We start from the raw sequence: 12,108 nt of genomic DNA, 5'->3' as shown, positions 1-12,108 counted from the left end.
CATCCTTTTTCAGCAGAAAAAGGGAAAATAACACACCATCACACTGTGATAATTCCCATGCCTTTCCCACATTGCTTTCCAACTTCTTTTAACGCATTTTCCCAGAGCAATTGTGGCTCCGCTGACTGGTTGGTGACCTGGGCACAGGTCGAGCACCAGCATGCATCCCCCCTGCAATGGAATTTGGGAAGGAGGGACGCGCGGCAGCCCTAAAATACCCCAAACCACTGCGTTTCCCTCAACCCCAGTGCTGTGACATACACAACACAACCATAATCCTTTTGAAGAGCAGCCCAGGCCTGCTGGAAATGAGCCTAAACTGTGCATTTTTTTTCAACAGCAAACCCCACAATCGCTTTTTGGGCCAGTTCTGCTCCTGCAGGTGAGAAATTCCCACGTCATCTGGCTGAAAGACGTAGCAGCGGAGCACAAATCCGCCCTGCAGCTGAGCTCGCCGGCACACGGACACAGAAGCGGGCATCCTGCCCCAGAGCGGCTACAGCCCCACGGGGCTGCAAGTCACCAGCCACAGAATCACAGAATGGCAGGGGTTGGAAGGGACCTCTGGAGATCATCCCGTCCCACCCCCTGCCAGAGCAGGGTCACCCACAGCAGGTGGCACAGGAACGCGTCCAGGCGGGGTTGGAATGTCTCCAGAGACGGAGACTCCCCCACCTCTCTGGGCAGCCTGTGCCAGGGCTCTGCCACCCTCACAGCAAAGAAGTTCCTCCTCGTGTTGAGATGGAACTTCCCATGGTCACGTTTGTGCCCGTCACCTCTTGTCCTGTCGCTGGGCACCACTGAGAAGAGCCTGGCCCCATCCTCCTGACACCCACCCTTGAAGTATTTATAAGCGTTGATAAGGTCCCCCCTCAGCCATCTTTTTTCCAGACTGAAGAGACCCAAATCCCTCAGCCTTTCCTCATCAGAGAGGTGTTCCATTCCCCTCAGCATCTTGGTAGCCCTTTGCTGTCCCCTCTCCAGCAGTTCCCTGCCCTTCTTGGCCCAACCGTGTGGATGCACGCCCACCAAATCACAGCGCTTTGCCTCAAAAATTAATTGCCCATCTACAAATACCCTGCAAATAAAGGTTTCCTGTTTTTCCCAAGGCTGCTCCGGTGCTTGGCAGGACCCAGATGCCACCCCCAGACACGTAAGTGTAAGTCCTGTGGTACAATGGGCACCACATGGCTGTTTCTGATGCAGACAGTGTTTTGAGACAGAGCAGAGAGACGCTCCCTCAGTGGAGATTTGGCATGATTTTATTTATACATAACACTTGAAATAGTTATATTTGGGAGGCAGGGGAACAACAGGCAGCGGGAGTACAGAGCTTGCAGTGATCAGCAGCACACAGACCCCACTAACTAGACACTACAGAGACCCACAGGGATTTTAAAAGGATCATGCATCAAGCTCATGCTTTTCCCTACCCGCCATACCTTTCACATACACTGTGCTTTTCTCCCAGTTGCAATTTATGGCACATCATATGACAGAGGAATCCAGGGTATTACTTCCAAGATCACTGAAATCACAAGGGAGATCCAGCTGACTTTGCTAAGCATCAGTTCAGGTCCAGTGGGAGTCCTGCAGGATCACGGGAGGTATCTGTGACCCTCAAAACAAGGCATTATACACTGTTCCTCACAGGCATAAGCTCTTAGCCCCGATCAGGGAGAACTTGTAGTACTCGGCAGCCACCATGAGTCTTCATCTCTTCCTGCCAGGAATCCTAAAACTGACCCGAACCCTCAGCCAGGTTTAGCCCCAGACAAAACCTGAGCACAGCATATCGGACAAGGAGCTATTTGCTGGTTAATAACCATCAGCCGTTACCAGGCGTGCATATTTCAGATCAGCAGCTGGCAGGGAAGAAACACAACCATCAGCATTTGTTTCCACAGCCACCCCAGTGACCTGACTGAGGAACGGTGAAAGGAGCATAAGCACTGCTATAGACATGGGAAGAGGGATTGCCAAGTGGGGGAAAAATATCTGATGCGTAGGAAAGTGGCAGAACCCAAACATCACAGAGGCAGTGACCCACAGACACCTCCGCAAGAGGTTAGGAGCGTTGGCAGTCCAACGCATGGGAAAACCGCAGTTGCTTCCCCTTGGCTGGATGCTTCAAAGGCTGCCTTTCCCAAGGAGACCTCTCCGAGGTGTGTAGCAAAGTCAGCAGCCGCTCTCGCCACTGTTCAATCCTGTACACACGTACTCTATGTCCCAGCTGAGGCAGAACATGCTGCCAAGACTGCAAACAGTGCTGTGTTCTGAATGCCGCAGGCACTGGGAAGAATCCCTCTTTTTTTCAGGGCTGAACATTGTCTTTACCATCAAGGACTTGTTTTTTTTTCCTGTATTTCACCCATGGTGGGCAGAATCCTACCCTCTTAGACAAAGCTGTAGGAGCTGGCTCATTAATGGACCTCCGTTTCTCTCACATCTAAGTGCTACACAGCCTTCCTCAGCAGACGCGTCAGGATGGTGATTCTGGGAGGTAACGGTGACGGTGGGGATGGACAGGGCAGGGAGAAGCAGGTGCTGGCTAGGGCAGGGCCTCTGATGCTGCAAACTCACACCCAGGCCTTGACTTGAGTGTTCCACCCCTTGACACAGCTGCACAGGCCTCCCTCCTCGTACCAGCGCCACTTCACGCCCTTGTACACAGCCCTGCTGTACGGCTGGAAGCACATGAAGAGGTGGAGACGCCTTGCCAGGCTGCAGTAGATAGCCATGGCCACCACAATGAGAGGGGACATGATGACGAAGCCAAGGATAATGAGGGCAGAAGAACTGTTGTCATCCAAGATGCTTCTGCAGTAGCGGGCAGCTGAGTGCAGCACCTGTGGGAAGAGAGACGAAGTTTGTCACAGACCTGGTGGTGGGTGGGAGTGGTGACCAAAGTTCCCTTAAGTTTCTAGCGCTTGCACAGAAAAACACCCCTCTTCCCTCTCTCCGAGCTGAGCCCAGCAACCTTCAGGCCACACTATGTGACTAACAACTCATTTTAATCAAGCTTTCAATTATTCCAGCCTCACTGCGATAAGCGAGCGCTGCACACTGATGCTGAAGTAGGAAACGCTAGTCTTTATTAAGTCATCAGAACAGCACAGCTTCACATTTGACAGGCAGAAACTAAATAAAAAGGCTGATTGCTGCTACATCAGTGTGGGTGGCACAACATGCTGGAAGTCATAACAAAATAACTAAAATACAGCAAGACGTTCGATTCTGCAGACAGAGGTTGGTCATTCCATACCTACCAGCTGGCTGGAGACTCTCCAGACTCCTGCCCTGGAACAGACCCCTTTGTGTTCTCTTTTCTCTGTACACGCTGTACTCATTTCTACCTCCCCACTGCAAGATCTGCCAGCAAAACCCCTCAGCCCCAGGGTGGCTCAAAGCATCCAGCACACTAACCGGTCCTCACCGAGTGGCACTGAAAGCTCTCCCTTCGTCCTGGCAGCAGCAGATCTGAGTCAAGCCACTCAGTTCTCCTGCATTAACAAATGCTATAGGCAACCCCCACGTCCCCTAGCTGCCTTTCCTTTTGCCATATTCTTTCAGCAGTACAAGAAACACAACCCATCATACTTTAAAAAAAGAATAAAAGCCATCTAATGGATCTGCAGTGAAGAAATTGGCCTCTGGCTACTAGGAAGGCATTGAAAAGCAGTAGCCCAAAGAAAAAGGACTGCTCTTGTGAAGCCATACTGCCGCAATCCCTCTCTATGCCTATTATAGTCTGTGTTGAAAGACTCCTTACAGCTAACAGCAACAGGGCTGCTTTCACTTCTATCTACTTGAGTGTACTCGAAAACCTTTTGCATCTCCTCGAAGCCTTTGACTGGAGAGCATGGGGTGTGCACAGGAGGACTTGAGGTTTTCGGAGGTGAAGGTCGAGCAGAGTGAAGCTGGAAGGGGTAATTCCAGGAGTCAGTCCTCATACTTTTTCCCATTTTGGGTTCAATTTGAAGCTCATATTTATGACTTCCAAGGACCAGTTTCAGATCATAGGAAAAAATTATTTAAGGGCTTTACAGGCAATCTCATTTTAAATCTACCCTAAAAAGCCTCATGTCTCACAGAGTCCTCATTGCACTTGTGGAGACAGACCAGCATTTTACCAAGGCCCACACTGCACTTTCTCCCAGTGAGAGTTTATTAGGTTATTTCTAGTGTTACTCTTCAATAAAACAAAAGTCATTCTACGCACATGCCCTTTTGTATACGAAAATCCTAACAGCTATGGACTGTAAAAGGCAAGTAAGTGTTGGAACCCACAATGAAGAAGGGTTGCACGACTATCCAGGTACATCAGGACCTCCTCTGAGCCACTTTTGTTCTCTGTAGGCTCTCCAGAGCCTCCCACTTTACCCCGTTGGGCAACACACACATTTACATCCCATACTAAAACATTTCCAAAAGGCGTCAGAGACGCAGCGGGAATTTCCTGGCCCAGAGGTACATGATTTCTCTACGAATTATGCTTCACTCCAACCAGCACTTGTGTCTGCCTTACGAAACAATTAGCATGACAGATGTCTCCCCGTTCATTAGTTTGCAGGACCAGGAAAAGCTTTTCAATAACAGCAACTATGAGTTGTCGTCATTTCAGGGCAATAAAAATCAAAGCCAAACTCCTCAGACCAGCAAATACATCAGTACCGAGAAAACAACAGTAACACAGTCCCTTTGTCCGGGAGCTTTGAGATGGGGAGCTGTGGGGTGACAGCTCGTGTTGCTGGGACATCAGCTGGATAACACAATACAATGGCTTTATTGGAAAGTTACAGCACATCCCCCAAGGCCATAAATGCCTGTAAGCCAACAGTATGTCTTCGCGTGCTGTGGTGTCCCAGGGTTTAAGGGGCCTCAAATAAGCAAACTAAGATTCCACCTACAGAACGAACACCTTTGCCACGCATTCACAGCTCCTCAGGGTAAATATCACTGGTGCTAAAAGCACTGACACCGCAGCAGCTCTCCCAGAGCCCAGTGACAGTTTACACACCTGGGAAACGTGATTTCACACATCAGCTAGGCAGGAAGGGTGTCTCCTCCGTCCCTGTGCAGTGAGACCTCCACAGCTACGCCCATGCACAGCTCCACAAAAGTCAGCAGAGCCTTACTGGGTTAAACTGGGCAAATGGCTGACCCTGCTGCTTGGTTGGACCCTTTCCTACCACCCATGCTAGGATCCGCTCACTCAGACAGAGGTCCCAAGGACTTGGGCGATTAAATAGGATGCACAGGTTCCATTAAAAGGAAGGGGAAAAGCTTTCTTCTTTCAATATTTCTCTGGCAAATGCATCAGTTTGAGAAGATTTAAATAATCTTCCCTTTAGTTCAATTCTGTGCAATGGGGAGACCAATATTTTGAGTCCATTGTCCCTGCTGGGCGTGTTTTTTCCCCTGAAGAAGGAAGTAAAAGAGCTCTTCTAACTCAGGATAATCAGCAAGAGAAGTCATATTGAGCTGCTCCAACAGTCACTGCCTGCGAGGAAAACAGGAGAACTGCTTTTTCACATCCACACTTAGTCAAGTGATTCCAAACATATTTATAGAAATATACCAAAGCGAAATTTATAAGTAATGAACTAATAAAATCCAGAGGACAGCAACCAACTGGAAGAGACATGCACACAGCCAGAGCCTTTCCTGACAAAGCAGGCTCGTTTGTTGGTGCAAGAAACCGTACGGCACATTTGGGAACACATCTGAATGTCAGATTGGCACAAGGGGATTATATATTCTGTTAGACTTTACTAGTTCTATCAGTAGTCATTAGGCAGATGAAATACGACACGCTGCAGAAGGCTTACTTAAGTGGAAAGTAACAAACCTTATCAGAGCCCATGTAGGACCTGGGTGAATTACAGAGTTGGGGTTGGCAGCTCTCAGTAACAGAGGTCACAGAAAGAGAGAGAAATATTGTGGCATTAAAATGCAAACAGCAACTCTGTCAGCCAGGGAGTGTATTCACCTGACCTGTCACAGCTACTTGTTATTTTCATGGGAATACAACTTCATTGCCCAATCAAGCTTCCATTTCCCACAATACTGGAAGAAAAGAGGGGTAAAAATGTCTGTCTCTCATTCCTGACAGCATTCAGATGTGCCCACAAGATTGGCATCTCATCGAAGCTTGTTGTGAAATACTATAGACTTATGCCTGATCACATTACACTTAAACAACTGTACAAAGTGCAGCGCACTGGGGTCGGACCAAGGGGTCCCATGCTCTCTCAGTCCCCGAGGAGCTGAGCAGTCACAGGCAGCTTGTCAGTGTTCTGTCTCTCCCGTGAGAGCCTTTCTGTCTACTGACACAACCTAGGGGTGCCAACCAACTAGTTTAAGACAATTAGACCAGAAACCGTAAAGCCTGTACTTCCCCAGACAAATGCACATGCCAGCCTCGCTGACAGCTGTGTCACCAAGCAGAGACCGTTCCCTTCTACAACCAGGAGCCTGCGGCTCCACATGAACCGCCATAAACCTGCTCTTGTCAGCCCAGTCTATACCTGCCCCGGAGAAAATCTATACACATACACACCCCTTAGGAAAACAAACCCAAAGCTCAGGGAGTCTAGCCTTTCCTTTACAGCCACTGTTCTAAAACAAGCCCCTTATGGATGGCCCTGCCTTAGAGGTGGCTCTTAATAGCCAAGTGGAGCAAGGCTTACTTACCCGAGAGTGGCATTGGAAGCCAAAGTAAACCACCACAATGGTAGGAAGCAGGACAACGGTGAAGATAACAAACATCAGGAGCAAATTAACGAAAAAGACCAAGGAGTTCATGGTGACTACCACCAGGGTCCATGCCAAGCAGCACCAGGCACTCCGCGGTTCCCTGGGAAGGAGCTGGTCATTCATGTCATATGGCGGGAGGCTAGGAATCATCCGAGACTTCTCTGAGAGGTTGTCTGCTCCAAAGTCCTCAGTGTCCTGGCCAGACATTCTTCAAGAAGGCTGCTAATCAACTCACACTGTTATCCAAAATGGTTTCTTTGCTTTTGGCAATAGACCTGGGAAGTAACTTGCAGAGGCCTCTTCCACACACGGACAAGAACACTTAACCAGAGACCATAATGGCGCAAGGAAGGAAAGCCCTCTTTTGGCCACCTGCTCTCCCAGGCCCTGGCCAGCACAGTTTGTTTCCTTTCAGAATGTTTTCCAGCAGTGTCCCAAGCTGGCTTTCAAAGTAGATGTGGCTGCTGGAAGTTTGGCAATTATTTTGCTTTTGAATCCATAGTACTTCTGAATTTGTTGTTGATCTTCCTAGAATTATGATCCCAAGAAGTCCCAAAGAGTTGCTGTCTTAGCTTTGATAGGCTGCTTGGTTCCAGAGAACACCTAGCTTTAGCATCCTCCTCCACCTTCTAGCGCTGCTCGTTGCTGAGAATACCGGGCTTAGGCACTTTCAGGCAGTTCCTTGACTTCAAATCATTTTCACCCTGTACCCAGGTAAATATTCCCCCTCGTGTCTCATCCAAATGAAGTGACCAGTGAAGATAATGAAGAGCAGTTGTTTCTCCACTCTCTGCCTTGCAGAAGTCCTTGCCCACACCTCGCAGAGCTTGGAGCAGTGTGTGATTTCACTGCTCTCCGCTGCCTGCACTCACAGGCACTCGAATGCAAGCAGCGTCTTCCTTTCTGAGCTGGCTCTGAGCTTTGCAACACTGCTCTATTTACAGGGTAGATTCTGAAGCTGCTTTCTGCGCTAGCCAATCCTTTACATCTCTCTCTCTGCTGAAGTGATTTAGCACACAGCAACCAAGAGCCACGCTCAAACTATACACTCCCAGGTCAAGATGGTCCCTTTGCAGTTTTAATTATTCTGCCTCTGACTCATTTTCTACCATTTCTCTCTAGATTAAAAAACCTTAGAGAAATTGATAATAATCGTCATATACCTCAGAAATCTGTTCTCTGCAGTCATCGCTGTTATTGTTTGCAGAACATACTGTAATTCTGGTAGTGAAGGCAAAGCATTTATCAATTATTTCATCTGCCTCATGATCAATATTAACGAAGAATTTCAGCGATATCTATGCATTTATGTAGCCTTTCAGATACGTTCATATATGCATGATCGTAGTATTGCAGGAGGGAGAAAACTTCCTTAACTCCAGAGGAAACTGAGATAGCACAGGTCTTACCAGAAGGCACAGCTCATCTCCGGCACAAGTCAGGGAAAGAATCCAGGAGTCCCGCATTCCGCTTGATGCTATTTCTCTCAGAATAATTCTGCCCTAGAAAAAGGTTATCAGAAAAACGAGGTTCACACAATACTAAATGTAAAATGATTTTATAATAATCACAGACGAGTGCTAGCTTTCCTTCATTAAATGCTTCTGTTAAAAATTGTACATTTTGGGTGCCCCTGCCGTTGTTGGGTGTTCTGTTATGTTTATCTGCCTTACTTATTTACTTTTCAGATCAAACTGTGGCAACGGTGGTGGCAGGTTTATTATTTATGTAAAATTCTACCTTCTTCATGATGCTTTGGGAAGCAGAAAATAAAAGCGGGAGGCGGTATCTCCACTAGAATCCTGTTCATTTACCAAGTGACACAAGAGTAACTTTTCTTAAACATTGGTTTCAACTGGGATTCATCCCAAACGGGTAACCGGTGGCTATTCCCCTGGCTACGGTGGGGTTTGGTTGGACTGGATAGGTTTCATTGTTTGGTGGTGCCTGGCTGGAGGGAAAAGCCTCTCACCCCAGAGAGCAACAGGGGAAGGAGAAAACATCAGAGCTAGAGACCCATTCTCCACCCAAAAGAGAGGGGAGCTGCGCTGGTCCTCTGGTGCTAATGACTTAAACTCAATTTCTCTTGAGTAATTTTATTTCCTCTAGCTCTAGCACTGAAGGTGACACTGAATTTAATTAATCTGTTTCGTTTGTTATTATTTATTCTTTCTGCTGAGTTCTGTCTCAGTGGAGAAAAAAAAAAAAAAAAAAAGTTGATGTGCCAAGAGAGGGCAAGAAGTTTAAAAATAAACTTTTGAGACTGACAGCGCTGCCAGCAGCCTGTATCCTGATTTGTTCCAGAAGGAATATACCGGTAAATAAGAGAAAACATTAATTTGTAGCACAGATTAAAGTCAACATCTGTCTGTATTGAATTCAGCAGCCCTGGACAGAGCAGGGTAGGGAAGTGTGAAGTCCAGAAAGCAATTACTTTGCTTTGGGCAGCACGCACCAAGAGTTTCTGGTACTGGACCGTCCACAGCCAGCCCCCCAGTTTCCCAGCCACAACAGGGAGCCCGGGACCACCTGAGCCTGCCTCACCGGACAGAAGTGAAACCAGAAGCACAGAATGGCATAGAAGGGGTTGAAGGAGCCAAGGATAAGCTGATTTTCCCTGTGGAATACTGCCCTGACAATCCTATTTCCTTCCGTTGAAAGATTGTTCTAGTCTCTGGTTACCCCACGGAGCTGGAGTGCCAAAGATTATCCTCGGGTACTGCAGTGTATTGCATGCTCTCATCTCTGGGAATAATGGTTTTCCTTGGTTTTTAAACTGAAAAATACATGAAAATTACTTCTTTAACCTGATTATAAATTCATTTACCACAGCTCTGCATTGTAAGTCAAAAAACAAGAGACAACTGTCTCCCAAATATGAAGATGTTCCTCTACTTTTTCATTTCTGAATGTCAAGCCATGAAACATTTTTGAAAGGTGTACTAACTAATCCAAATGTTTAAAATCGATTTCAAAAGCACTTCAGCTGAAAGATCAATTTTGATTTTGACAAGACTGTAAACCCCAGGAGCAGCTCTGTTTGGACAGCCACTTTCCTGGGAGAGGGGGAATGAACTGTGAAAATGTTTTAGTAATAAATGCGTGAGAGAGATATATTAAAAAATACAGAGAGAAACAGCCTTTAAAACAGACATCAGAGTATGAAAAGTCCATTTTCATCTTGTTCCACCCATTTCCTTCACTGCACTCTCAGGCTGAATGGCTCCCGGGGGAGGATGCAGGGTAGCAGCCTTCTCTCAAGCTGCAAAATGTGAAATCTCTGCCCAGATCTATCCAGACATCCAGAGGGAAATAACTATTGAATCCATCCTGCTTTCAGCTGTTGCACTGGCCAGCCACAGTGTTAATAAAAGCCTGAATCTGTGCGGGAAACCAGATGGCGTTGGATGTAATAAACGTGACAAATGGCATGGAGGCTACCAAAGAATCTCAGTATTTACTATGCCTGTCCAACAACTGCTGATTTAAATGCGTAATGTTTTTTTTTTCAGTTCGATTTATGCCTTCTAAGTGGAGGAAGGACAAGACACACACACACACAACCAAAACGATAGGAAGTAGAATCAAGGTTAGGTTCAAACCACGGAAAGATTGCAAACTCAGTGCTGGGCGACTAAAATTTCTCCCCCAAAATCACTTCAGCTGTGTTGTGTTGGGGCACCAGAGAGCTATTAAAACCAAAAATAAATGAAAAACCCAATGAAACCATCAGTAATTCTGCTACTGAAAACAGCTTAGAATAGCCAGGCTGGTGGATCTGAAGAATTTTTTACCACTTACATTCTTTTTAAGCATTTTGTAACTTTCTTATTTTTTTCAGATCCAGTAGGATCTGTTTATGATGTTCATGACAAGTTCTGCCCATCTCGTGGGCTTTCTGCTGACCTGTGTGACTGTTCCAACTTAATATGCACCCTTCACTTAGGAGGAGGGGCAGGAAAAGAAAACGAAACAGCTTGATACTTGTTGAAACAATAAAATATTAATTTTACCGTGGGTGAGGGCATGGTGGTGTCGTAAATAACAAAGCTGCTTAAATAGTCATAGAAGTGCCATAAATACTAAAAAGCTTTGCTAAATCCAGTGAAACTTTCCAAAGTTCTTTTGCTACGATGAAAATGCATTTTAACCTGTCTTCTTTAAATTTATTTTCTTTTGGAAAAAAACCCACACATTCTAATGATTCTTCTAATTACTGAATGAACTTTGTGTCAAACAAACCCCAGGGATAGCAAGAAAAATTCTAATTCTGTGGAATTTCCACATCCTTAACAAGTACCTGCCCGTAAGCGGGAAAGATGTTTTGATGATGCTGCAATTTATGGAGCAATTTCTAACAGGAGCATCATTGCTTTGAGATGCTGAAACTGGTAATGATTAAAGATGATCAGACAAATTCTTTAGTTCTCTTCTCCGACAGCACAGACCCTTGCTGCTAGGAATTAATTTTCCCACTGTCTATAATGACAGCACCATCTTGTGGTTTGGTACAGATGATAAATTTTCATTTTACATCTCACGATCTCTTACACACAGGTGGTTACTGGAAGATGTGCTAGCCAGTGTGGAATTGTTCCAGTCACTGAAAACAACACAAAACCTTTTCAGGCTGCTTCAGCACCGCTAGTTTGAGCACTGCTAGCGATATAACCCAGGGGTGCAGAGGTGGGAACTGAACGGTGACTGCAAGTGAGGACCAGCATCCATAGAACTTTCATAAACAGCTCCAGCACCTCGCAGGACAAATGACAATGCAAAACAACAAAGCTGCTCCCTCCCCATGTCTCCACGGACATATGGATTATTTTTTCACTGAAAGCACTTTACTGATCAAACTCGATTACCCACCATGTCTAAAGAATTGCGGGTTGAGCCTTTGCATACTAATAGCAAGTTATCACGTAACCGTGTTTTAGGCTGCAGGGACAGGTCACTGATCATCAATATGTCTGCAGTTTAATAGGAGTATCACAATCACCTTTCTTTGCCTAGTATCATTTGGTGTGCTGCAGTTGCATTTACTTTCAGAAGCTCTCAGGAGCTGACATGCAAGTCACTGATGGACCGCATCTACCGTTACCTTCGACTGGAGAAGAGCTCAATCAACAGCAACAAAAAAACCCAACTGAACGCAGTAGATCTGTACATTCTTACTGCAGAACGGAATGCTGAAAGCATTTCTGAAAAGAGTTTTTCACTATTATAGGACGAGGGAAAATGGTTTTAAACTGAAAGAGGGGAGATTTAGATGAGATCTGAGGAAGAAATTCTTTGCTGTGAGGGGGGTGAGCCCCTGGCCCAGGTTGCCCAGAGAAGCTGTGGCTGCCC

The 12,108-nt window shown here is 46.3% G+C and overlaps 1 protein-coding gene across 1 annotated transcript; it reads right to left on the bottom strand.

The window, feature by feature from the left end:
* Positions 1-1,244: 1,244 nt before the first annotated feature.
* On the bottom strand, positions 1,245-8,002 carry TMEM88B (transmembrane protein 88B). The gene is made up of 2 exons (XM_063353747.1): positions 6,697-8,002; positions 1,245-2,849 (listed from the first exon to the last, which is right to left on the bottom strand). Exons 1-2 carry the CDS (start codon positions 6,964-6,966, stop codon positions 2,580-2,582), a joined length of 540 nt encoding a protein of 179 aa, XP_063209817.1. The 5' UTR covers positions 6,967-8,002; the 3' UTR covers positions 1,245-2,579.
* Positions 8,003-12,108: the final 4,106 nt, after the last annotated feature.

This window comes from Chroicocephalus ridibundus, chromosome 16 (genome assembly GCF_963924245.1).
Source record: "Chroicocephalus ridibundus chromosome 16, bChrRid1.1, whole genome shotgun sequence".
NCBI lineage: Eukaryota > Metazoa > Chordata > Aves > Charadriiformes > Laridae > Chroicocephalus > Chroicocephalus ridibundus.
The sequence above is the reverse complement of the archived record's forward strand: the minus strand, read 5'-3'. Positions and strand labels throughout refer to the sequence as shown.

Bases quoted from the DNA above. Each gene is read 5' to 3' on its own strand.
- TMEM88B (XM_063353747.1), bottom strand. From the start codon at position 6,966: ATGTCTGGCCAGGACACTGAGGACTTTGGAGCAGACAACCTCTCAGAG. The intron at 2,850-6,696 runs GTAAGTAAGCCT...CTCTTCCCACAG, and splicing joins GCTTCCAATGCCACTCTCGG to GTGCTGCACTCAGCTGCCCG.